The 25,318-nt window shown below is 38.9% G+C and overlaps 1 protein-coding gene and 1 non-coding gene across 11 annotated transcripts in view; both read left to right on the top strand.

Moving 5' to 3' along the window:
- Window positions 1–22,721, top strand: part of INTS6L (integrator complex subunit 6 like) — a 71,406-nt gene extending 48,685 nt beyond the window's left edge. For 2 of the 10 annotated variants that reach the window (XM_064277629.1, XM_064277634.1), the window contains exons 10-18: window positions 7,844–7,938; window positions 9,123–9,233; window positions 11,493–11,711; window positions 12,735–12,858; window positions 13,864–14,006; window positions 17,000–17,234; window positions 19,636–20,010; window positions 21,020–21,113; window positions 21,700–22,720. In XM_064277629.1, the coding sequence (XP_064133699.1) occupies window positions 7,844–7,938; window positions 9,123–9,233; window positions 11,493–11,711; window positions 12,735–12,858; window positions 13,864–14,006; window positions 17,000–17,234; window positions 19,636–20,010; window positions 21,020–21,113; window positions 21,700–21,823 (1,520 nt within the window). In that variant the 3' untranslated portion in view covers window positions 21,824–22,720. Of the gene's footprint in view, window positions 1–7,843; window positions 7,939–9,122; window positions 9,234–11,492; window positions 11,712–12,734; window positions 12,859–13,863; window positions 14,007–16,999; window positions 17,235–19,635; window positions 20,011–21,019; window positions 21,114–21,699 lie in introns of those variants that run through there. The other 8 variants (XM_064277631.1, XM_064277635.1, XM_064277632.1 and 5 more) reach the window with 7 other exon arrangements.
- LOC111747811 (U6 spliceosomal RNA) lies at window positions 16,362–16,468 on the top strand. Its single transcript, XR_002783762.1, has one exon. It is a non-coding gene; the product is annotated as a U6 spliceosomal RNA (small nuclear RNA).
- Window positions 22,722–25,318: the final 2,597 nt, after the last annotated feature.

A 25,318-nucleotide genomic window follows, 5' to 3' on the forward strand; every position in this document is an offset into this window, starting at 1 on the left:
TTGGGAAACCCTGGTGGTGTAGTGGTTAAGAGGTACAGCCGCTAACCAAAAGGTCGGCAGTTCGAATCCACCAGATGCTCCTTGGAAACCCTATGGGGCAGTTCTACTCTGTCCTATAGTGTCGCTACGAGTCGGAATCGACTCAACAGCAGTGTTTTTTTTTATCTACTTTATTTGTTAGTCCAATCTAAAATATCTTCTAAGAGTTGGTCATCACTGATATAAAATATAGATTATGTTTCTGAGACTAAGAGTGACAGCACCAAAGTATCTGTATTTTGTGGGTTTCTTTACTCCCTTTTCGTAGATGTGCCTTTATGACCGCAATTTCCACAACTATAAAGTGAAGACTAGATGATCTTCACTGAGACTCCGTTAGTAGTAGTATTTTTCTGTTTATTAAACTTTTTAAAAGACAATTGTAGATTCACATGCAGTTATAAGAAATAATACAGAAAGATCCCATGTGCCCTTTACCCAGTATCCCCCAGTGGATATCTTGGAAAGCTGTAGTGCAAGACCACAACCAGGATGTTGACACTGATACAGTCAAGACAGAACAGTTCCATCAACAAGGACCCCTCATGTTGCCTTTAACAGCCACACCTGCTTCCTTCCAACTTCCACTCCCTAGCCTTAACTGCTGGCAATTACTAATTTGTTCTTCATTTTTATAATTTCATCACTTCAAGAATGTTGTATCAATGGAATCATTCAGTATATAATCTTTTGGGATTGGCTTTTTTCACTTGGCATAATTCTCCAGAGATTTAACCGGGTTGTTGCATATATCAATATTTCATTCCTTTTTCTTTCTTTCTTTTTTTTTTGCTGAGTAGTATCCATGTTATGGGTATACCATAATTTGTTTAACTATTCACCTGTTGAGGGTCATCTGTGTTATTTCCACTTTTGGGCTGTTGTGAATAAATCTACTATGAACATTTGTGTACAGGTTTGTGTGTGAACATAAGTCTTCATTTCTCTGGGTCAAATGTCCAGGGGTGCAATTGCCAGGTCCTGTGGTGGTTGCATGTTTAGCTTTTAAGAAACTGCCAAAGTGTTTCGCAGAGTGGCTGGACCATTTTACATTCCCACCATCAGTGTGTGAATGATTGAATTTCTCTTCGTCCTCTCCAACATTTGATGGTGTCACTTTTTTTTTTTAATTTTAGCCATTCTGATTGGTGTTTACGGTGGTATAGCAATGTGGTTTTAATTTGAAGCTCCCTGATGGTTAAAGATCCCTGGGTGGTACAAATGGTAAAGCTAATTGAAAGACTAGAGGTTCGAGTCCACTCAGAGGAGTCTCAGAAAAAAGGCTTGATGACCTACTTCTCAAAAATCAGCCACTGAAAACCCTGTGGAGTGCGGTTTTACTCTGACACATATGGGGGCCTCCATGAATTGGAATCAACTTGACAGGAATTGGATGTTTTTTTTAACGTGTGGCACAAATGGTTAAGTGCTTGACTACTAGCCAAAAGGTTGGCGGTTCGAACCCACCCAGAGGCACCTCAGAAGACAGGCCTGGTGATCTGCTTCTGAAAGGTCACAGCCTTGAAAACCCTACGTAGCAGTTCTATTCTGCACACATGGGGTTTGGAATTGACTCAGCGGCAACAACAACTATACTGTACGTCTTTTCATGTGCTTACTTGCCATCTTTATATCCTCATTGGTGAAATGTCTCTCTTCATGTCTTGTCCATGTTCTAATTGGATTGTTTATTTTTGTTATTGTTGAGTTTTTAGAGTTCTTTATATATTCTAGATACTAGTCCTTTGCTGGATATATGGCTTGCAAATGTTTTTTTTTCCACTCTGTAGCTTGTTTTCTCATGTTCTTCATGGTCTTTTTTGAAGCAAAAGTTTTTAATTTTGATGTTCAATTTATCAATTTTTCCTTTTCTGGTTAATGTTTTTGGTGTCGTCCTAGAGCACTGTGCCTAGCCCTAGACCCTGCAGATTTTCTCCTATGTTTTTTTTTTCTAAAAATTTTGTAGTTTTATGTTTTGCATTTAAGTCTGTGATCTATTTTGAGTTCATTTTTGTATAAAATGTAAGGCTTAGGTTAAAGTTTATTATTCTTGCCTGTGGATGACCAGTTGCTCTAGCACCATTTGTTGAAGAGGCTCCCTTTCCTCCACTGAATTGCTTTTACACCTTTGTCAAAAATCAGATGGCTATATTTACATGGGGTCATTTCTGGGTACTCTGTTCTATTCCATTGATCTATTTGTCTATCTCTCCACCAATACCACACAGTCTTGGTAACTTGTAGTTATATAAATAAGTCTTGAAATTGGGTAGACAGATTCCCCCCATTTCATTCTTGTTTTTAAAAATTATTTTGGCTATTTTAGTTCTTTTGATTTTCCATATAAATTTTAGAATAACTTTGTCTCTATCTGCGAAAATTCTTGCTGGGATTTTGATAGGAATTGCATTAAGTATGTGTATAAATTTAGGGATAATTGCCATCTTTATATTTTTGTGCTTCTAATCCATAAACTTCTAGCACTATGTTGGCTAAGAATGGTGAGAGTGACTGTCTTTGCCTTGTTCCCAATCTTAGTTGGAAAGCATTCAATCTTTCACCATTAAGTATAATGTTAGCTGTAAGTTTTTTGTAGATTTCTTTTATCAAGTTGAAGAAGTTCCCCTTTCGTTTCTATTTTTCTGAGAGTATTTTTTAGCATGAATGGGTGTTGAATTTAGCCAAATGTTTTTCCTGCATCAATTGATGTGATCTTTTTTTTTTTTTTTAGTTATCCCGCTACTATGATGTATTACATTGATTGATATTCAAACATTGAGCCTGCCTTGCATCCTTGGAATAAACCCTACTTGGTCATGATGCATAATTCTTTTTATATATTCTAAATTCTATGGGCTGATTTTTTTTAAGGGTTTCTGTATCTATATTCATGAAGGACATTGGTCTGTAGTTTGTTTTCTTTTCTTTTCTTTTTTTAATTGTCTGCTTTTGGTATCAAGGTAATACTAGCATCATAAAATGAATTGAGAAGTGTTCTCTCCTACTCTATTTTTGGAAGAGATTGTATATAATTGGTATTAATTCTTTAAACATTTGGTAGATTTCTCCAGAAACCACCTCAGCCTGGAGATTCCTTTTTGGGAGTCTTAAGATTATTAGTTCAATTTCCTTCATAGTTATAGGGCTATTCAAATTATCATATTGGGGGAATTTGGGGATTTTTTTGTGTGTTAAAATCTCCAACTGTAATTGTGGATTTGTTTATTTCTCCTTTCAGTTCCATCAGTTTTTCCTTCATGTATTTTACAGTTCTGTTATTTGATTCGTACACACTTAATATTACTGTATATTCTTGGTGGACTGATCCTTTTATCATTATGTCTCTGGTAATTTTCTTTGGTCTGAGTTCTCCTTTATCTAGTGTTGCTACCCCTGCGTTTCTTTGATTAATGTTTGCCTGATATATCCTTTTCCATCCTTTTACTTTCAACCTGCCTATATTGTTATATCTGAAGTGAGTTTCTTGTAGACAGCACATTTTTGGGTCATGTGTTTTCTTCCACTGTGTCAATCTCTGTATTTTAATGGATGTATGTAGGGTATTTACATCTAATGTAATTATTGTTATGTCGGGGTTCAAGTTTTCCATTTTGTATTTTTGTTTTCTCTGTTTTTCATTTTCCTAATTTATTTTGGGTTACTTGGGTTACTGCACCACTCTATTCCCCAAATGCCAAGTTGTCCTTCTGTCTGAAATGTCTTCTGTCACCAGCAAGGCATGTGTGGCATCTGTCCCTGGCCCTCCTTAGTCTGCACTCCTGCCTAGAGCATGGTGACCTAAATGATTCTAGCTGCCCAACAGCCTTCTGGATGTTTCTAGGGTGACTTCAAGCCAAGCAGAACTTATCTTACCCATTCCTACCATGCTCTTCCTCCTCTGTCCACACTCTAGTTAGTGACACCAGCATCCTTCTACAGATGTCCCAAACTGGAAACCCTGGAGGCATCTTTGACTCCTCCCCCTTTCTTAACCCCACACATCCAGTTGAGGGCTTTCCTACTCTTAACTCAGCTCCCATTCTGCCTTTGGCTTCATTCATCCCTCTGTGTCTTCTAAGGAGCATAGAGTTTCTCACCCCCTTTGAAGCTATAAGTACTTCTGCCTCAGAATCCCCACTTAGTTTCATGTGGAGGTTCTGAAATACACACAAACTCAGCATTTCCACCATTACTTCATTTTTGGGGGTAGTGTAAGTTCCACAGTGGTTAAGAGTATGAGCTATGAGGCATGTTTGCCTGAGTATGAATCCTGGCTTTGCCATTTGCTAGTTTTGTGACGTTGGACAAGATACTTAACTTCTCTGTGCCTTAGTTTCCTCATCCATAAAGTGGGAATAATGACAGTATCTACCTCAAAGGGATTTAGTTGGAATTAAATGGGCTAATAATACAGGTGAATTGCTTAGAACTATGCCTGGCAAATAGTACGTGCTCAATAAGTGCTATTATTATTGTCTTTATTAATATTCACATTATTTTAGTAGCTCTTGAAGGCTTTGGTATTCTATACGAAGGATATAATGTAAGGGTATAGGAGAGTTTTGAAGTTTTAGTGGTCAGGGGCATTTAATAAAAAGTTAAGTCACACATACTTCATAATGTCCAGAAACATCATTATATTACTGTATGATACAATAATTGTCTGTAGTGATGACCCCAGTTTCCTCTTCACTAATGTAATATTTCCATCACAAATAGTTAACAAAGGTTTAATTATTTAGGCACTAAAGCTGACCTGGGAAATGTGAAACATCTCATTTCCTGGTGATAGATAAATGAAGCTTAAGTGGATCAATGAGTTACCAGAAGAATCATATCAATAGGGTGGACACAAGATTGTTGCAGTTGGCCAGGGAATTATCTCTCAATTAGGAGATTATTTTTTCTATTAAGGGCCAATAACTGAAGAAACTAGGGCATTTGTAGCAACTTCACTTTTTTTTTTTTCTTAAATTCACCATATTCAATTCACTTTTGTTTTTTTTTTCTTCAAGAACTGGTGACTTGTACAAAAAAACAAAATTTTTTACCGTATTAGGCCATTTATGATGAGGAGGAAGAAGGAGAGAAGTGTGGGGATAGAGAACAGGAGGATAATTTGTTGTGTACCAATCACTCTGTGTCTAATGCTTTATGGTTTACACAGTTCTTTTCATTTTATGCAGTGTTTTCACATACGTAATCGAGTTCCTTGCAACAATCCTTTGTGGTAAAGCAATTATCATTAAACCCATTTTATAGACGAGACTCAAAAAGAGGAAGTGATTTCTTGAAGCTCACTCACCTAAGGATGTGACTGAGCTTGGACTCAAACCCAGGTCTCCTCCCTCTTTGAAGAGGGAAATGGGGAGGAAGGAACCGGAAGAGAAAGTGTCAGTCATTTTTGAGATGTTGGTGGTATCATTTTACTCTATCATGTCTTCATCTTTCAAATGTTGGTTAGCCAATTGTTTCTGACATCTTTACTGTACCATCCTAGAAACTCCATTTGAATGGAAATATGAAACCAGAAAAGTCATTTTTCTGAACCACAGAGGTAATGACTAAAGCAGCGTCACTCTTAATCTAGACTGTGAAAGATAAAAAGTCAAAAAAAAAAAAAAATCCAGCAAGACATAATTAGACTAAACCAGCTCCTGGATGGAATCGTTGAACTTGGCATTGTTAAAAGTATTAAGAGTATTATTAACTCTGATGACCTAATGTATTTATATCTAAAAATCTCTCCTGTCATGTGGTATTTAAATTTGTCAGTTACTTTCCCAAATCTGCCTAATTCCCAACAGATTCCACATAAAGACACAATATAACACGATATGTCCAGGGTCTCTCTTTGCTTTCTGTCAAGATATGAATGGTCTTTAAAAGACCTCCTTGCTATAATGAAGCAGAAACCTCCGCATATCTTTTTTAGTTTGCTCTTTCTGTAACAAAAGAACAAAAGACCTAAATTTTATGACTTTGTGAATTCATTTAAATTGGTGTCAGCTGGAGGGAATAATTTATTATAGGAGTAAAAAGAAGAAAATATATAGTTGCTTAAATAAAGTAATTCAGAATTTCAAAGAATAGCCCTGTTTGTACAGAAATCAAGCATGTGGCAAAGGGATGGTTTCGATTTCTTTTTATAAGAACCCATAAAATCCGAAGAGCCAAAATAGAGGATGAATGTACAATATCTTTGGTATTTATAGTAAGCGTGGCAGGTTCTTGTTGATGTCTGGAGGTACCAATTTTGAATTATTACATTAGAAAGAAACTTTTTTTTCTTTTACCCAGGGAAAGAAATGATGAGATGTTTTGGAAATTTTCGTATAGTGTGTATAATATGGAGCCCTGGTGGTGCAGTGGTTGAGAGCTATGGCTGCTAACCAAAAGGTTGGCAGTTTGAATCCACCAGGCGCTCCTTGAAAACCCTATGGGGCAGTTCTACTCTGTCCTATAGGGTCACTATGAGTCGGAATTGATTTGGCGGCAATGGGTTTGGTTTTTGTTTTTCTATATATAATATACTTAGATTATTAGGATAATTATATTTACATATGAAAAGATAGAAGGTGTCTGTTTATTTGAGGTAAATATTTTTAGTTATATTAATGTACATGGTATTCAAGAAACATGTTTAGTCATATGAAATTTTAAACTTCAAGTTAACACCACTATAGGCTATCGCTAGTGCCATCACCCAATTCTTAACTAATATATGAAAGGCCCAAGTTTTGGCTCAAAATGCTTGACTCCAAAAATCAAAGAAATGAAGTGAGGGGGGAGGAAATATGACTAAAGAAAGTTTGGGCTGATTAAGGAGACTCCAAAAGACAATTTAGGGTTTGCCTTCATTGCCTAGAAATTAGACGCTTAGCTTTTGTTGTCATAGACTTTGTAAAGTCTCTTACCTTGACCTTTCAACAAAAAGTACAATGCCCTCTATGTTTAAATAAAAAAAAATGTTATTCCATCAACCAGTGAGGGTGGATTTCCCCTCAGGTGAAAATTCTTACAGTAGTGTTACTAATATGTAACAGGTCAGAGAAGTATTTCAGGTGGATCAGAGTCGGTGTTGGTGTTGTTATGTTGTATGTAGCTTCACAGATGGAAGAGTAATGTTTAACTTGATGTCTTAGTTTCCAAGGGCTGCCGTAACTACCACAAAGTGAGTGGCTTTGAAGAACAGAAATTTCTTTTTCTCGCGATTCTGGAGGCTAGGAGTCAAAATTCAGGGCATGGGCAGGGCCGTGCTCTCTTTGTCCACTCTAGGGGAAGATGCTTCCTTGTTTCTTGCAGATTCTGGTGGCCCTGGGCGTGTCTTGGCATTCTTTGGCTTTGCAATGTGTCTTCAAGTAGTGTCTCCTGTGTGACTCTGTGTCCATGTCTGTTCTCCCCTTTTATAAGACACCACTGAGAAGAGATTAGGACCCACCCTACTCCATTATGACCTCATTAACTTTACTGATAACATCTTCAAAGAAAGATCTTATATCCAAACGAAGTCATATTCACAGGTACAGGGGCTTGAACTTCAACATATCTTTTGGTGGGGGAACACAATTTAATCCGTAACACTTAAGAATGTATTTTATTTTCTAGAAAAATACTATATATAATTTTAATAAATACTACCACCACCAAAAAGATCATTAAATAAACTCCAATGAAAGGTTCATTTAATGTAACTAAAAATCAAGATTTCTAGTAAATGACATAATTGATGTGGATTGCTTGATTTCGCTTTTGGCATGCAGGACTGGAATAATGTAACGTTTTCCTTGGTTTTCTATTACAGATGACTTGTTTAAAGTTCACAAACTTAAGCCCAATCTGAAGTGGCGACAGGCTTTTGACAGCTACTTAAAAACTCTGCCTCCATACTTCTTATTAGTATGTATTTATGTGTATATATGCATTAACTATAGAAATGATGATTCTTGTTTCGAGCTTTACCCCTGAAATAAGATAGTTATCTTTTTTATTTTACAAGTATTTTGTGTTGTCATGGTCTTCTCAAACCATATGTAAGAGTTTGGAGATATCAATGACAGCGCAAAAAAAAAAAGAACTATTTTATTTACTTTAACTGTCATGGTTATTTTTATAAAACACTTCTGTGTTTCTCTTATTAAAACTAACCTTATGAGATTGTAATTTTGGAATTTAAGAATAACTAGGTCTGGATTCATGTATTATATCAGCTTCCCTTTTTAACTCTAGAAATTCTCAATGTGGGGTTTCCCTCTGAAAAAAGAAGATTTTCTGTAGTCATTATATATACTTATTTCCTGTTAAACGTGTTTTAGAAACTGCAAGAAGTGGGGTGCTGGAGGGGGTACAAAGAAAGTAAAAACCTTCTTGGCTTCATTTTGGCTTTTATGATTTGAAAAAATTATGATAATTTTTGAACTGGTCCCTGGGTGGTGCATGTGGTTTGCTCTCAGCTACTAACCAAAAGGTTGGTGGTTCAAATCCACCCAGTGGTACTGTGGAAGAAAGGCCTGGCAATCTACTTCCATAAGATAACAGCCAGGAAAACCCTGTGGACCAGTTGTACTTTGAAGCACATGGGGTCACCATGAGTCAAAATTGACTCTACGGCCACAGGTAATATGGCCTAAATTAAGATCATCCAATTGTTTCAGAGGTTGACTTGGTAAACTTTGAGCCAAGTTTCTAGAGGTGAAAAGGTAGAGCCTTAACTGATATCACTGGTGTCACTGGGAGGAGAAATCGGGTTGTGTTAGGATTTGCCATGGCAGGAATGGGGTGCACAATAAAACGCACTGTGAAATGATTTTAGGGCTTGGGACTTAAGACTGAAAGCAATTTGCCAATTGTTTGAATTTGTTGTTACTTGCTCTTCTGATCCCACTCTCCTCTGATTTTTTTACTTTCTGCTCCTTACTTCTCTGCTATTTTTCATTCCCACTTTTTAATGTTCCATGTTTGATTTTATGTGCAGCACCTTGACTTCTAAGAAATGAATCATGTCCCTTTGCCCCTTGTAACTGAACTTTGAGTATTTTAAGATTTATTCTATTCTTACTGTTGTGTATTTTGTTTCCTTATAGCCATTAAAGAAAGCACTAAGGATGATGGGAGCTCCAAATCTGATATCAGATAATTTAGATTGTGGACTTAGTTACAGTGTTATCTCTTACCTTAAAAAACTCAGCCAACAGGTAGTATTGGTAAAAACAAACAAAAAAACTCCTTTGCCCTCAGAAGTGCATTTCCTTATTCTTTAGTGTAATTGTAATTTTTCCAATTAAATGTGTATATATTTCTGCACTCTATGGATTAGTAACAATGTGATTCTCTATGGCTTCTAGCTTTACCATTAAACTGCAGCTAAGGGTCTGTCAGTATCATTTGATGCTGTGCCATTTCTCCTTTTACTTACCCGTTTGCCCTGCCCACAAGCTGGTGGATATTCTGTGGCTTAAGAGGGGCAGAGGCTTAACAGAATTATCTCCTGGGTCACATTTTTGTCTATCCTCAATCTAGTTTCTCCTCAAATTACTTTGGACAAGTGCATCTTATTTTTTTAGGTCAGCACACTGAGGCATGGTGTGGTTTACATGACTTGCCTAAAAGTAATTTTCAGGCATGTGAAGGACTTACACTCACATGCTAGCCCTTGGATAAATGTCCCTATGCTTTTCCTGGGGGGTGGGGGGAGATGAGACCAACGTTTTTCAAACCGGAGGGTGGTAGGCCCCAAGGGGACCTGAAGAGAGAAAATCCATTGTACCTCCACCTCATTTACCATTGTTTACCTTGTCCCTTGCCTGCCCCTCTCTATTAGTGCCTCATTCTCCACTCACCCCTCCTTACCATACTTCTCACCTCTACCTAGCCCATTCTTGCAGGGTGGAAGCGTTTGACAACTACCAACTTAGAGCTTTACTGCCATACAATATGTATTACGTTCTATGACAAATCAATGCTGCAGTTGTACTTTCTTCTTATGTACAAACGTATTCCCAGGTAGGAAACAGTAGTAAGCACTTGCAGTGACTATAATGCTTCAAGCTGGAGATGTTTGGAAGCTGGCCCTTTAGAAAACAAGAGAGTAGTAAGCAAAGTGACAGATTTCCCTCAAAAACCAAAACGGTTCCACGATTGGGATGCTGACACACCTTGCTAGGAACTGGCAGAAACTTAAGTACCACCTGGAGTTTACCAGCTCCTACCAGTCCAGTGTGCTCATAAGTGAAACCGAAAATAAAGGCAAACCCAGATTTCTGATCTACCAAGTGTCCCCTTAATCCCTTTTCTTTTCTGCTAATAGGTTTTTGTTTTTGTTGTTGTTGATGATGTTTTGTTTTGATTATTAATTTATTTATATATTGGTTTATTTCTTTATTTGATGTTTACCTTGGGCCTTTAAGGCTGTATCAGCAGGGTATGGCCAGAAGGAAGAATACTAAACAGAGTTGAAACTAATATAAGTTCTAGGACCTTCTAGGACACATTGCTTGAATATTTTTATAAATGAACTTCCCAGACCATTTAAGAAAACAGAGCCTTCATTTGCTCTTATCCTATATTTCATGACTTAAGAATTTTTTAAAGAGAATAAGCATACTTAATTCCAATAATTGGAGCAAATTGATAAATATCTCTGACCAAACCCCAAGAACCCCATAATTATTTTGGACTTATCAAACATTGGTGGAGTTCTACCTTTAGAGAAAAAGAAAAGATCGTTATTAACTTATGATGATGTAGATATAAAAGCTCTATGTCATCAGTGTCCCTTGAACTATCTCTGATGTATGTAAAACATAAAATATGCTCAAAATGTAATATGTTGCAACAATTCACTCTTAAGCACTGTTTATCAATATGAGATAATAGTGTCTATTAAGGGGATTTTTCTTTATAAGTTAGTAGGAAACTTATGGAGTATACATTAAAAATTATTTACTTGGCCATATTTATTAAATTAGGCATTATCTTCTAAGATGTTTTTTGGATGGTCTGATATTAAAAATACATAGTTTAACTTTTTCAGATATAATGCCAAATCTGTAACCTGAATTTCAGCACTAGTTTGCATTTATAAATACAGAGTCTTAAAACTTTTCATCTGAGTCTCAGATGTTGACTTAGACTCATTTTTACCATAACAACATGTGCTTCTAAGTGTCTTTGAAAGACATTCTTATCCCTGGTGTCCATTCTTTCCATGACTCAATCATAACTTGACACTCAGCAAGAGAAAAAAGTATTAAGGTTAATTGCCTATCTATTCTCCCCTCTCTGTGTCTTGTGGTAGTACAGAGAAGCATAGGGAAATTATAATTATCCATTTTTCTGTGATTTGCAATGGAAAAGTTGTTCTGTTGGGTTCTTAAAGTATTATCTTTCTTAAATATTAAGAAGACAGTGATATTATAGGTCTTTTCATAACATGCTATGTACTTTCATTTTAGACCAAACTAGAGTCAGAGCGAATACTAGCATCAGTAGGGAAGAAACCTCCCCAGGAAATCGGAATCAAAGTGAAAAATCATGCTGGAAGTGGAGTGTCTTTAACTCACAGTCAAAATTTTAGAAAGCTGTTGAATGAAATCACAGGGGAAGCTGCACTAAGACTGGCAGAACTGAGTATCAAAGAATTTGCTGGTTTCCAAATAGGGCTCTTAAACAAGGTAAATTGTGATGTGAACAGTTCGTATTTGTTTATCTGATTCACTTACGTCTTTCACATTGCTTTCGTTTTGAAATAATGATGATTCAGTTTGAGACTTAATAATTATTAATTGACCAGTTTAAGAATTAGGTAGGTTGGATCCTCCTGCCAGCAGACGTCAATATAGAATTGTGTCACAAAAATTACACGTCACAAAACAATATGTGTAAATTTTTGAGTGAAAAATTAACTTGAGCTGTAAAGTTTCACCTAAATCACACACATGCACACAAAAGAACTTTATACATCCCCCTAAAACTACAGAATTAAAAGTACAAGATATTTGGGGGGAGCAATAGCCATGAAAAATGGAGAAGGGAGCAGGAGGAAGCAGGGAGAGCCTTCAGACCACAGTGCCGATCTTGCACCTGTGAGGGAAGAGGGGGAAGTAAGGAGCGATGGGTATGAAGAATGGTATAGCATGTAGAAAGTCCTGGAGACCTCTGGCACCAAGATTTCCCATAGAGGAGGTCCCCGTTGGGCAAAACCGGGCAGTCACTAACACCCCACTGTTCTCAGTCATCGTCTGGGGCAGTCTGGGAAGAGTATGGCCTCAGCTAACCACTGTGGCAGATCCCAAAGGCACTGCAAGCTGATGGCTTTCAACTAACTGCACTGCTCACAGTGGATCGGCAATTGCTTCCTAAAGGGAGATCCCAGTGGCTCATTCACCTCCATGGCTGTCAGAGATAAAACCTAGATGACAAGCCACAGTCCTGCAAGTCTGCTGCAAGCATAAATCTCAGGATTTCATGTTTCAAATAACATACTTGAACAAGGATATTCCTAGTGACTTTAAGGCTTTGTGGGTGTATTAGAATGAAGAACAAGGCCAACAAGTGGAAATTTTCCACTGGGAAAATCCTATTGTTTGTTGTACTGATTGTAGAGTCCTTCATTAATATTTTAGGAGGGTTAAGTATTACACGCCTGTATTAAACGCCTCAGGAGTAACTGAAATTATTTGTTTCATCTCAAACAGGATTTGAAACCGCAAACATACAGAAATGCTTATGATATTCCACGTAGTGGTCTTTTAGACCAATTAACCAGAATGAGATCTAATTTACTGAAAACACACAAGTTTATTGTTGGCCAAGATGAAGGTAAATGAACAGTGAGGCACATTTCCTTGATTATGAAAATGTCAAGTCTGACTTACATAAAGGTTCTTATTGCACAATGAGTAGGTTATTTTGTAACGTTTTAATGTTTAGAATGCCTGTTTTCACTGAATCCCAATGTTTACCCAGATACAAGTATTTCTCAGATGCAAGAAGTATGAGTTACTCAGTGCTTACACTACACTCCCCATGCTTTATCTCTCATAATCCTGAAAACAGCCCCATGAGGTAGATACTGTTTTCATGTCCGTTTTATGGACATAGAAACTGAGCGTGAGTATTTAAGGAGTTTGCTCAGCTTTAGCCAGTTGAAAGTGGCAAAAGCTAGGTCCGTCAGTGTCTGGACACCGCACACCCAAACACTATACCACACAATCTGCCGTGATGAGTTCAATAGAGAATTCCTCATCTACATGAGAATAATGGACTTGATAGGATCCAGGATAATTGATGACTACTTAAAATTCCCCTGTACTCCATTTTGTTAATTTTAAGCAAAGCCATCTGTCCACTAAATTGAGCAAATCTTTTCCTGGACAACCCTTTCAAATTATACACCAAGTTTTGTGTGAAAGGGGACTTTTTCCGGGAAGAAAATCTGTAGATTAAATCAAATTCTCAAAGAAGTTAAAACCCACTCCTCCAGGTTCTCTGGATGATAAGAGACGGCCATGGAGCCTAGATTTCTCCTAATGGGGAACAAATAATGGTTTTTTGAGTTGAGATGGTGATATAAGGGAGGTCAGCCTGGTTTGAAGGGTAAGGGAATTGTTCTGGGCCTAGTTATTTGAGGCTGTAGGCAGGAGTAATGGTGGGCTGATTAATGACTTGAGACGAGGGGAGAATATTCTAGACCAAGGATAGGAGGATGCTATTCGAGATTTTAGACTGTATTTGGTGCCAAGACAGCAGTCTATGATCACAACCTCTCAAAAGATCATACCCTTCAGACGTATAGCATTTCTTTCTTTTCCGGTGATTTGGCAGATTCACTTCATAGTGTTCCAGTTGCACAAATGGGAAACTATCAGGAATATCTGAAGATGTTGCCTTCTCCACTTCGAGAGATTGATCCAGACCAACCAAAAAGACTTCATACTTTTGGCAATCCATTTAAACAAGATAAGAAGGTAAGATACCTATCTCTATGTCTGTGTAAATTGTGATGTACAAGTAGTCCCCAACTTAACGATGTATTCGAGTTATGACAAACTGCACTTATGAACATCTGTTTTTTTTAATATGTCTTACTGTTAGTAATACGTACTACGTATGATATTAAAATAGATCTGTAAGTTTATATGCAATGTTTCCAACACCCAAAGACAAATAAACATCAGATTTATAAAGATACTGATAATAAAAGGCAATAATAATGAAAACTAAAAAGAAGAAGTATTCTACTTACGTCAGAACCGACCTACGACACGGAGTTGTCAGAACAGAATCCCGTCATAAGTCGGTGACTACCTGTACTTGCAAAAATTCTTTTCTTCTGGCAAGATGAATACATTTGGATGCTCTCTGTTTAAAAGATATAATATGACACAGGGGCTGTTATGTGGGTGGAAATTAGGAGCTTGCTGATATGAGTTTTTTGATTGAACAGAAATAATACCTGCCATTTATTGGGTACTTACTAGGGGGTGGTGTTTTGAATTATTGCATTTAATATTTGCAGCTGTTCTGCAGGTAGGTATTACTATCTGCCCTCTAGTCAGAAGAAATCAAGGCTGACAGTGGTCAAATGCCTTGCCCCAATGACACAGATGATAAGAGGTAGAGCCAGAATTTGAACCCACATCATTCCAGCCCCAGACTTTGTATTCTTTCGTACCACTCCACACTAACTTCTTTAAAAAAAAAAAAATTACTGTGGTAAAATATGTATAACAAAAAGTGCCATTTTAACTATTTTAAGTGTGCAATTTAGTGACATTAATCACACTCGCCATGTTGTTCTTCCATCACCATTATCCATTTCCAAAATTTTACATCACCCCAAACAGAAACTTAGTGCCCCTTTAGCTATAACTCCCATTCCTTCCTTCCTTCCCCCAGCCTCTGGTAACCACTGATAAACTTTTTCTCTATGCATTTGCCTATTCTAGAGAGTTCATATAAATGGGATCACACAATATTTGCCCACACTAACTTCTTTAATATCAAGATCCCCATCTACTCCATTTCCATTATGGTGATCACTAGTGCTTTATCTAGGCAATGACTAAGTGTTCCTCTTGAAATATGAGGGTCCAGGGGATGTTGCCTAACTTGGATTGTCCTACTGGAGATCTTAGGAGCTCTGGCGGTGCAGTGGTTAAGTACTCAGCTATAACTGAAAGGTTGGCAATTTGAATCCACTAGCCGCTCTGCGGGAAAAAAATGTGGCAGTCTGCTTCCATAAGTAAAGATGACAGCCTTGGAAACTCTATAGGGCAGTTCTACTCTGTCCTGTAGGGTTGCTATGAGTCAGAATCCACTTGATGGTTGTGGGTTTGGTTTTGGTTTTACTGGAAATCTTCATGTGGGGTGCGTGTGTGTGTAAGAGAAAAAGAGAGAGACAGAGACCTACTGACTTGACCATCAAAGCGTGAAGACAAATGGGATTATATTTGTACTCATGGCGCTTATTGGTATTAAGGCCCCGAACATGCAAGAATCTCTTCTGTAACAAAAGTAGACGTCAAGGTATTCCACCTTACCCTAATCTTCAATTAATTGGTGTTTTTCTTAATCGTTCTATGCCTTAATTTCCTCTTTCATAACATTGGTGATAATAATTGCACCTAATTCATAAGTTTTTGCAGAGGATAAAGCGAGTTAATACAGGTAGAGCATTTAGAACAGTACTTGGCAGGTAGGAAATGCTCAGTGAAAATGTTTTCCCCTTTTCTGCGCTTTTCTTTTATGGGAAATACAAATGGTACAGATAATTTATCATGATTTTATCCAAATAACAAAGGGCATATTCTTGTGTTACCCTTGAATGAGAATAGATTTAAGCTAACCTTCTATACCACTGACTCTCACCTTTTATCTATCCCCAACAGTGAAAAGCACCTCCCCATCAGCCTGGCACCAAGGTGCACATATTTGAATATCTGTGGGGCTAGGGGCTGGGCAAATTACATTTTCCTTCTACCTGACTTTCAATGTCTACAAAGCGTTGTATACAGTGATAATCAGTATTTGCTAATGATGAGTTTAAAGCACAGAATAGGGAATTATTTCCCCTAACAAGGGTTGATACTTCTTCAATGAAGTAAAGGTGGGTTTATCCCATTTTGGTTGATGATATCTGTTCATTCCCCCAGCTTTCTGGTTAACCATGGTTGTACCATATTTGGCTTTGGACAACACCTTGTATTTTACCTCCCTTCAGACTGCGTTAAAATTGAGTTGCATTTCTTGAGAACAGAGTGTGTGTTGGGGGATGATAAATCTTTGGCCCATGATTAAAACTTCTACTAATGATGTAATGTGTGCTCGCTTCAGCAGCACATATACTAAAATTGGAATGATTCGGAGAAGATTAGCATGGCCCCTGTGCAAGGATGACACGCTAATTCATGAAGCCTTCCATATTTTCATAATACATGTGAGGAATGTGTTTCTTAGTTCAATCAGGTATAAGAGACCAAATGGGCAGCTTCTGTCCAAAAGCAGGATGAGAAGTCAGGAAGGGACAGGAACTGGTCGAATGGGGGGTGGGGGGAGACAGAAGTATTCGGTTTCAAATTTTAGTTCTACCACTTGCTAATCATGTGCTTTTAAAAAGATTTCTTAAACTTTCTGAGATGTTTCTCTAACTAAAAACATGCATTTAAACACCATATAAGGTTGCTGTGAGGAGTAAATGTGATAGCTACATGAAACACCTAGTACAGTTCTTGGACTTATTTGATGTTTGTTGAATGGCAGCAAAACTGTTTTCATTAGTGCATCTAAATATAGAATGTAATAATCCCTCTTGACAGCAGATTTCCCTTAATAAAAGTCTAGTATGTGAATTAAAAACAATAATGTAATACATGGTTGTATAAGCCTCTGAAGACTGTTTGCAATTTTGAAAGAGTTGAATATTCATCATTAATGGAATATATTCCTTGATGTTTTGTAGGGAATGATGATTGATGAAGCAGATGAGTTTGTAGCAGGGCCTCAAAACAAAGTGAAACGGCCTGGAGAACCCAACAGTCCTATGTCATCTAAGAGAAGGCGGAGTATGTCCCTGCTGTTGAGGAAACCACAAACACCACCTACTGTAACTAACCATGTGGGCAGAAAGGGATCACTCTCAGCCTCGTGGTTCCCATCTTATCCAAACCTCATAAAACCCACACTAGTACACACAGGTATAGAGTAGTGGTGTGAGCTCCTTATGGCCCCTAGAAGACTAAGACCCTAAACAGTCCTATTTTCCTTTGTATTAATTTCTTTTGTGTTCAATTTTGTTCACCAAGTGAACCATTATTAAATCATCCACGTGGTAGGTACAATAGGCCCAACGAAAAGCAGAGACCCTGTCTCAAGGAGCTCCATCTATATATGAGGAGAAAAAAGATCCACACTTGAATGGTAATTAACTTGGAATGGAGAAATGGACAATATGAGTCAGTTGGCTTTGCTAAGGCAAGGTAAAAGAGGGGCAACCATTTGGGGTTGCTTCAAGAGTTAGAAGGGCAAAGCAGGTTCCTGAGGTGGGAGGGGGGTGGGCTCAACCAGAGGATGGGTCTGCCCTGGCTCTCTGCCTAGCCTCACCTCCTGTCCCTGCAAGTCTGGCATCTGCCTCCTCAACTCTGCTGAAACTGTTCTCATCAAGGCCACCAGTGTCTGCTGACATTGCCATGAATTCCTGAGCAGCACTTGCCATGGTTGTTCACACCCTCTTCATGCAAGTCTTCTTGGATTCCCATACACCAAACTCACCTAGATTTCTTCCCTCTTAATGGCAACTCCCTTTCATTTCCTTTTCTGGGTTTTCCTTTTCTTCCCCAACCCTATTTTTAAAGCTCAATCATTGGCTCTCTCCACTTCAATGCACCCTTTCTCTAAGTGATTCCATGCAATCTTTGGGCCTTAAATATGATGTACATCTCAACACCTCCCAGCCTTGGTCTTGACCTCCAGAGTCATTCATATATAAATACGTACATGCAGTCTCCACTATGGTGTGTAATCGATAGCTCATGCTCAACTGGCTCCATGTGTTTAAGCTGAACTCCCAAACTGGCCTCTCCAAACCAGCTCTACTTACAGCCTTTGCAAGCTCAGTTAAACGACACCATCTGTCAGTGTGCTGGAAAAACTGTAACAAGTGACCGTTCACCATTTTGGGGGTAGGAAGGCAAAGAGGCCCTGATTTGTAGTGTTTGAAGATATCTATTTTTTTTTTTTATAGTGTAAAAGCTCCCAAAATGGTCAATATCAAGCTGCCGATGTGAGGGCACTGAATGCAGAATCAGGAAGGGTTGCACAGAGGCTGGTCTGGTGAGCTGTTGCCGGCCGGCTCCTGCACACACTGGCACGATTATTTACCCAGTGGTTCAGGCCCAACCCTTGGAGTCACCCATGATGTAGTTTTTATTCTTCTCTCCCTTCCCATCCATTAGCAAATCTAGGCCACTTGGCCTTTGAAATAAACCCTGCACTCTGCCATTTCTCTCTATTCCTCTATTTCATCTTACATTGATCTCTCAGCAAGCTGCCACAGAGCGCCTTAGCTGATCTCCCTGTTTCCCGTGCTTGAGCCCAGCTAACTCATTTTCTGCCCTACGGTCAGGCTGATCCTGTCGACATGTGATGCTCTCCCACTGGTCTCCTCCTTGCTCTCTCTGCTCTCTGTCCTTTGCTCGGTTGCACCAGGCTGGCTCCTTCCTCACGGCCTCTGCCCGTGCCCTTTCCACAGCCTGAAGCACTTACCCTGGGTCTGCACATGGCTGGCTCTTTGTCCTCCTCCAGGGCTCAGCTCAAAGGATGCCTCCTGAGCAAGGCCCTGCCTGCCCACCCTGTCCACTGAGGCCCCACCCCATGCTCCATGCTCACTGCCACCCTTACAGGAACCCAGGCCTTCATCTCTCTGTTTGCTCCTTGGACCCCTTACTGTCTGATTCCCCACGGGAATGTCGGAGCCACAGGGCTGGGCATTGTTTCTGTCTCTTTCGTTCACTGCTGATCTCTGGCACAGAGGAGTTTGGATAAATGAGACAGACGTGGCAGACATGGAGTAAAAAGAAACCCACTTCTCTGAGACAGACAGAAGCGAAGGATGAGGAGAATGACGTAACCACAGGGCTGTCTGGTGATGGAGGGGAGACACAGCGTTCAGATCTAACGGCCGCTTCTGTTTTCTCAGAAAGTTTGAGGTAGGGCGAGGGGTTATGGGGGCCACGTTGTCTGGCTGCCAGCTCGGTAAAGCATGACAGCTTATAGGTGAATTTCAGAAATTACGGCATCAAGTGAGACTTCTAAATGGCTACAATATGGCACTCAATCGTGAGTACGAGGGGTCTGCGAATGTTTATTACTTACACCTTACTTGGTTTCCATGTGTATTAATAGTGCCAAGAAGGGAAGAAGATGGTTTTGTCGTATTATTTTTCCCGAGCTTAATTTAAGGCATCCGAGATTTCCATCTGTCACATCCTCTTGCTTCTTGAAATAAATAATATTCTCAAAACCGGGGACCACAGAGATGTACCTATGGGGGTGATGAAATGCACCTCCATCACAGTTCAATCTTAATTTGGCTTCCAGATGCTACTGTCATTCATGATTTCCATGAGGAGGGAATGGAAAATGGTCAAACAGCACCTGATGGCTTCTTGTCAAAATCTGTCCCTCCAAAGCTCATGAATATGGCAGGAGATGATATTCTATCCAACAAATTGGATTCTCCGTCTGATGACTTCGCTTGTCTCAGGAAAGATGGACTGATTCACAAACCTGGTAGTAGTGCACTTGGAGGAGGAGCTGTAAACTGCAGCCTCTCAATAGATGGCCCCAAAGCCACAGCAATGGCTACTTTGGAAACTGTGGCAAATACAGTGCAAATAACTCCTGCTATGGCACAGGGGATCAATGCTGATATAAAACATCAACTAATGAAGGAAGTTCGAAAGTTTGGACGAAGTAAGTAGTGAAAGAACATCTATTATTAAAAACAATGTTTGTGATTTAGACTAATTCAAGTTACCTCTTAAGTCACATTTTTGGGCAGTATTCAGTTTACATATAGTTAAAGTGGTCCCTCTTTAACAAAAAGACCCAATACACCGTTTTCTTTTTTTCCTACTTGATATAATAGTTTGTATTGCTGCTCTAACAAATTACCACAAGCTTTAGGGCTTTAAAACAGCATAAATTTATTATCTTACAGTTCTGGAAGTCGGAATTCTGAATTCATTGTCACTGGACTGGTGGTGCAGTGGTTAAGAGCTCAACTGCACACTGAAAGATCATCAGTTCAAATCCACCAGCTGCTCCTTGGAAACCCTATGGAGCAGTTCTACTCTGTCCTATAGGGTCACTAGCAGTCAGAATCGACTCAACGGCAATGGGTTTGGTTTGGTTTGGGACTAAGATCAAGGTTTTGGTAGACCAGTGTTCCTTCTGAAAGCTCTATGAGAGAATCTATTTCCTTGCCTTTTCAGCTTCTGGAGAATCCTCAGCCCGTGGCACCTTCCTCCATCTTCAAGCTAGCAACGTAGCATCTTCTCCTTGTTGGCCGCTGCTACCATCCCTACATCTTCTCTCTCTGGCCCTAACTCTATTGTCTCCCTCTTATAAGGATGCTGGTGGTTACAGTGGATAATGGATAATTCTGAATAATCTCCCCATTGCAAAATCCTCAACTTAATTATATCTGCAAAGTCCTTTTTGCTATATAAGATAACATATTCATAGGTTCCAGGGATTATGGACAGCTTTGGAGAGACATTATTCAGCCTAGTACACTTGGTTAGTGTTCACAAGCATTTCCTTAGTAGATATGTGATATCTTGATTTAAGTGTTTGAACTTCAATCTATTATTTAGCTTTCCACTCATGAAGACTGATTACTGAGGATGCCCAAAGATTGAGTTCTATTTCCTCTTCATATTTTTAGAAATATTGAAGGCTTTCTTTTTAATATCTTCAGAGTATGAAAGAATTTTCATTTTGCTTGAAGAAGTGCAAGGACCTCTGGAAGTCAAGAAACAATTTGTTGAATTTACCATCAAGGAAGCAGCAAGGTGGGTGTCAACAGAAACTCTTTTTAAGCAGTAGGACTTTTTACAGGATGTGGGAAGAAACAGGTTCTGCCTTGTGTTTTCAAACCCTAGCCCTCAATCATAGTTCATGCTGTCTCCCCTGGCATTTAGATTGACATTATCTGAATCTAACTCATTCATCCAAGCCTGTAGTTCCTTCTAGGTTCACCATAGCCTGGGGAGCTTGGGCCGCCAATTAACACTCTTCATATTTGCTAAACCATATGGGAGTCCCTGGGTGGTGCAAACAGTTAACATGGTCGGCTGCTAACCAAAAGGTTGGGGGTTTGAGGGCACCCAGAGGTGCCTCAGAAGGCCTGGCAATCTAGTTCTAAAAAAATCAGGCATTGAAAACCGTATGGAACACAGTTCTACTCTGACACACAGGGTTGCCATGAGTCACAAATCAACTCTGTGGCAACCGGTTTATCTTTGCATGAAGATGTGTTTTATATTCCCCTGTAGATTGTGCCCCCCACAGTGCCTTTTTGTGTCCCCCGCAGTGCCTTGCACATCATGGGTGCTTTAAGTATATCTATTGGTTAACGAAATGTCTCTTTATTTTCAGGTTTAAAAGACGAGTCTTAATTCAGTACCTTGAAAAGGTACTAGAAAAAATAAATTCCCATCACTTTCTCAACAAAGTTAATCACATCAACAACAGATCATCATGTTATCGCAAAGATCAATGAGAAACAAGGACAAGTTTTCTGTGCTCTAAAATGGAACAAGATACTGCTGAAACTTCCTAGAGTGTGGCAGTCAAGGGAATTGTCTTCCAGAGGCTAAATAAAAGAAGTGGAGCTTTTCAGTGTTATGATTCTCTGTCAGTAAAAGCTGAGATTTTGCCCTAAGAATTTTCTTTGAAAGTATAATTTGTTGTTTTTTTGTTTGTTTTCCATTTGAGGAAGGTGATGTTAATTGAGTAAACATTGCTGCCCCTACCAAAGTGATAAGGATTCCTTCATTTGAACTTTGCCCTTCTGGGCATTTCCAAAGTGACGAGGGGCCACTTGTAAATGCAGCACTACTTGGAGCTCTTACTATGTCCTTTAGAAGGAATAGGTGCACAGAATCCAACCGGTAATCTTGTGTATGCCAAACAAAGTTTTCAGCAATTCCTAGTTGTGCCTTTTAAACCATGAAAGATTCAGGCTAGTTTGAATCAAAGTGTAAAGAAGCTGCTATTTTGGGTTTTATTAAACAATAAAGGCATCCCTGTAACTTATTTCTCTGTGGGAGGGGGCAGGAGGGAGTCACAAAGCAATCTACCTCCAACTCCTTTCTATTTTGATGAGAGACATTATAAAGTGCACCTGAGGCTGCCCAAACGCCTGCCATCTGTTCTTTTTTGCATGTAACAAAGGACAGAAAGTCTTAAGGTGGACTTGCACATTCTGTGCTTTGGAAGCACTAAAAGAAAAACAAAATAATGTGTATTTTTCCTTTAATGTTTATACAAAGTTTATATAGAGCAGTATTGGTATGTTTTTATTAATTTGCAAAAATTTAAGTGTGCAAAAATATTTTGACTTTGCATATATAAAATAAATTACTTTATTGATTTCCACAAATGTATTAATGCTGGAGAAATTTCTAATTATGTCTTTCTCATGATTTGTTATTCCTTCCAGAAGAAAAGTGCACAATTTTCTTTAAAGACATTAAGATGTGAGCATAAGGATTTAAACTTCAAAACATCACTCACATAACAAAGTGTTAGTAAAAATGGTGGCGTAGGAAACTCTGGGAACCAATCCCTCCCCCAAAACACTAAAAAAACACTGTAAGAGTCAACTTTGTCAGAACTCTGGAAGATAGTCAAATGTTTACAGCAACCAAATGAACATGGAATCAGGAGAAAAGCCACTAAAACATTTTAGGAGAGCTTTTGACACTTTAACTTACCCTTATTCCACCCCCTCTCAAGGTTGGCAGTGGTCTGGAAGATGACAGCCTTCATTCTGAGTGTGGGTTCTTAGTTCAAGAGGAAGCATAGCTGACCTTGTTTCCAATAAATTGTGTTTGTCTGTTTTGAATTGTTTAGGGTTCCCTGAAGGACTGACACAAGGGGCTTGCCTTTGTTTCACCTAACTCAGAACTCTCAGAGCAGAGAAGCAGCTATGTGTAGGATGTTCTTCAAAAACACTGAAAGAGAAAGAGAAATGAACAAGGTTCTGTCACCTGGGACAAACAATTGACATGCCGAAGGACTGGAGGGAATAAACTGCAGAGTAAGATACTTTAGGAATTAAACGCTTTGAAAAGGACCCACGTATACTGGGGTATCTAGAAGCCCATGCACTTGCCTGGGTTAGAACTCATAGTCATAAAAGACTGCAGAGGCTTTCATCTCTGGCTGATCTTCAGACTCAGCACAATTAGGAAGGGAAGGCTAGGGCAGAGTTATAAACAGCCTGGCTAATCATTGGCATGGTACAACATAGAGCCAATCTAAAAATACCTGGAAAGTATATTGTCTCTGTCTCTGTCTCAGCTCCAGGCATGTAAGGTAATCTCTGTTGAACAACTTACTGACCACTAAGCTAAGGAAACAGAGGCTTCAGAGACCGCACATGGCAAAGAATACAGTCTACAAAAACCATTTCAAAAAGCCGGTAAATAAGCAATTACAACCCACAGAAAGAGAAAACAAATACTGGGGAGGGGTCAGAATCTAATTTCCAGAGTTACCACGTCATAATATCCAAAATATTTGGTTTTCAACAAGAAATTATGAAACATACAAAGAAATAAGAAAGCATGGCCCATTAATAGGAAAATAATTTTTTTTTTAATTAGCAGGGACATAGAAATTGGACTTAATAGACAAATACTTTAAACCAACTGTCTTAAATATGCTTAAAGAGCTAAAGAAAACTATCGGCAAAGAGCTAATGAAAACCAGGATAATAATGTCTCACCACACAAAGAATATTAAAAAGAAATAGAAATTATAAAAAGGACCCAAATAGAGACTCCAGAGCTGAAAACTACAATAATTGAAATGAAAAATTCACTAAAGGGGTTCAACAGCAGACTAGAACAGGCAGAAGAATGAATCCATGAACTTGAAGCTAGGTCAATTTAAATGATCCAGTCTGAGGAAAAGAAAGTAAAAATAATCAAGAAAAATGAACACAGCCCAAGAAACCTGTGAGACACCATCAAGCATAACAACAGAAACACCATGGGATCCCCCAGAAGGAGAGGCAAAAAAGGGGAAGGGAGACTAAAGAAACAACGCCCAAAAATTCCTAAATTTGATTAGAGGTATGAATCTATATATCTAAGAAGCTCAACAAACTCCAAGTAAGATAAATTCAAAGTGATCCATGCCAAGTAACATTGTAATCAAACTCTTGAGCACAAAGACAAAAAGAAAATTGAAAACAGCAACAGAAAAGTGACTTGTGATGTACATGGGAGCCTCACTAAAGTTAAGTGCTGATTTCTCGTCAGAAATAATGGAGGCCAGAAGGCAGTAGGATGACATATTTAAAGTGTTGGGGGTGGAAATAACCTGTTAACCAAGAATTCTATATCTGGCAAAACTGTTCTTCACAAACAAAGGAGAAATTAAGACATTCCCAGATTTAAAAAGAAAAAAAAAAGCTGAAGAAGTTTTTGGCTAGTAGGCTTCCCCTACAAGAAATGTTAAAGGGGCGGGGTGGAGCCAAGAGGGCACCCTAGACAGACGCACCACTGCATCCCTCTGCAGCAAAGACCTGAAAAACTAAGTAAAGCAGATTAAAAACGTCAATCCTGGAAAACTTAACATCAAATGAAGCGATAAAAAACTAGATCAAACACCAAATGAAAGAAAAAACTGATGGAAAACAGAAAACAAGGAGAGATACAGAGTGGAGGTTAACTGCCAACTAACATGACACAGTGTGGCCATCTTGAAACACAGCCAGACAGGGAGTGCAGGAAGGCAACATCACAGAGTTCCCAACAGGAGACAGAGTACCTGGTAACCAGAGAAACACGGTTTCCCACTGCTCACCCTTCTGGTGAATAGCAGCAACAAGAACTCCCTCACCCTAAAAGCCCCTCCCCCGAGATGGCCCTGCCCCCTCCCATTCTGCTGACCGGCTTTTTTTCTGTCTTCCTTTTTTTTCCCTTCCACCTGGTCCTATACTACACCTCCCCCCCACGCCCCACTGGACCCCACCATGCTGCCA

This window comes from Loxodonta africana, chromosome X, assembly GCF_030014295.1.
Source record: "Loxodonta africana isolate mLoxAfr1 chromosome X, mLoxAfr1.hap2, whole genome shotgun sequence".
NCBI classification, from domain to species: domain Eukaryota; kingdom Metazoa; phylum Chordata; class Mammalia; order Proboscidea; family Elephantidae; genus Loxodonta; species Loxodonta africana.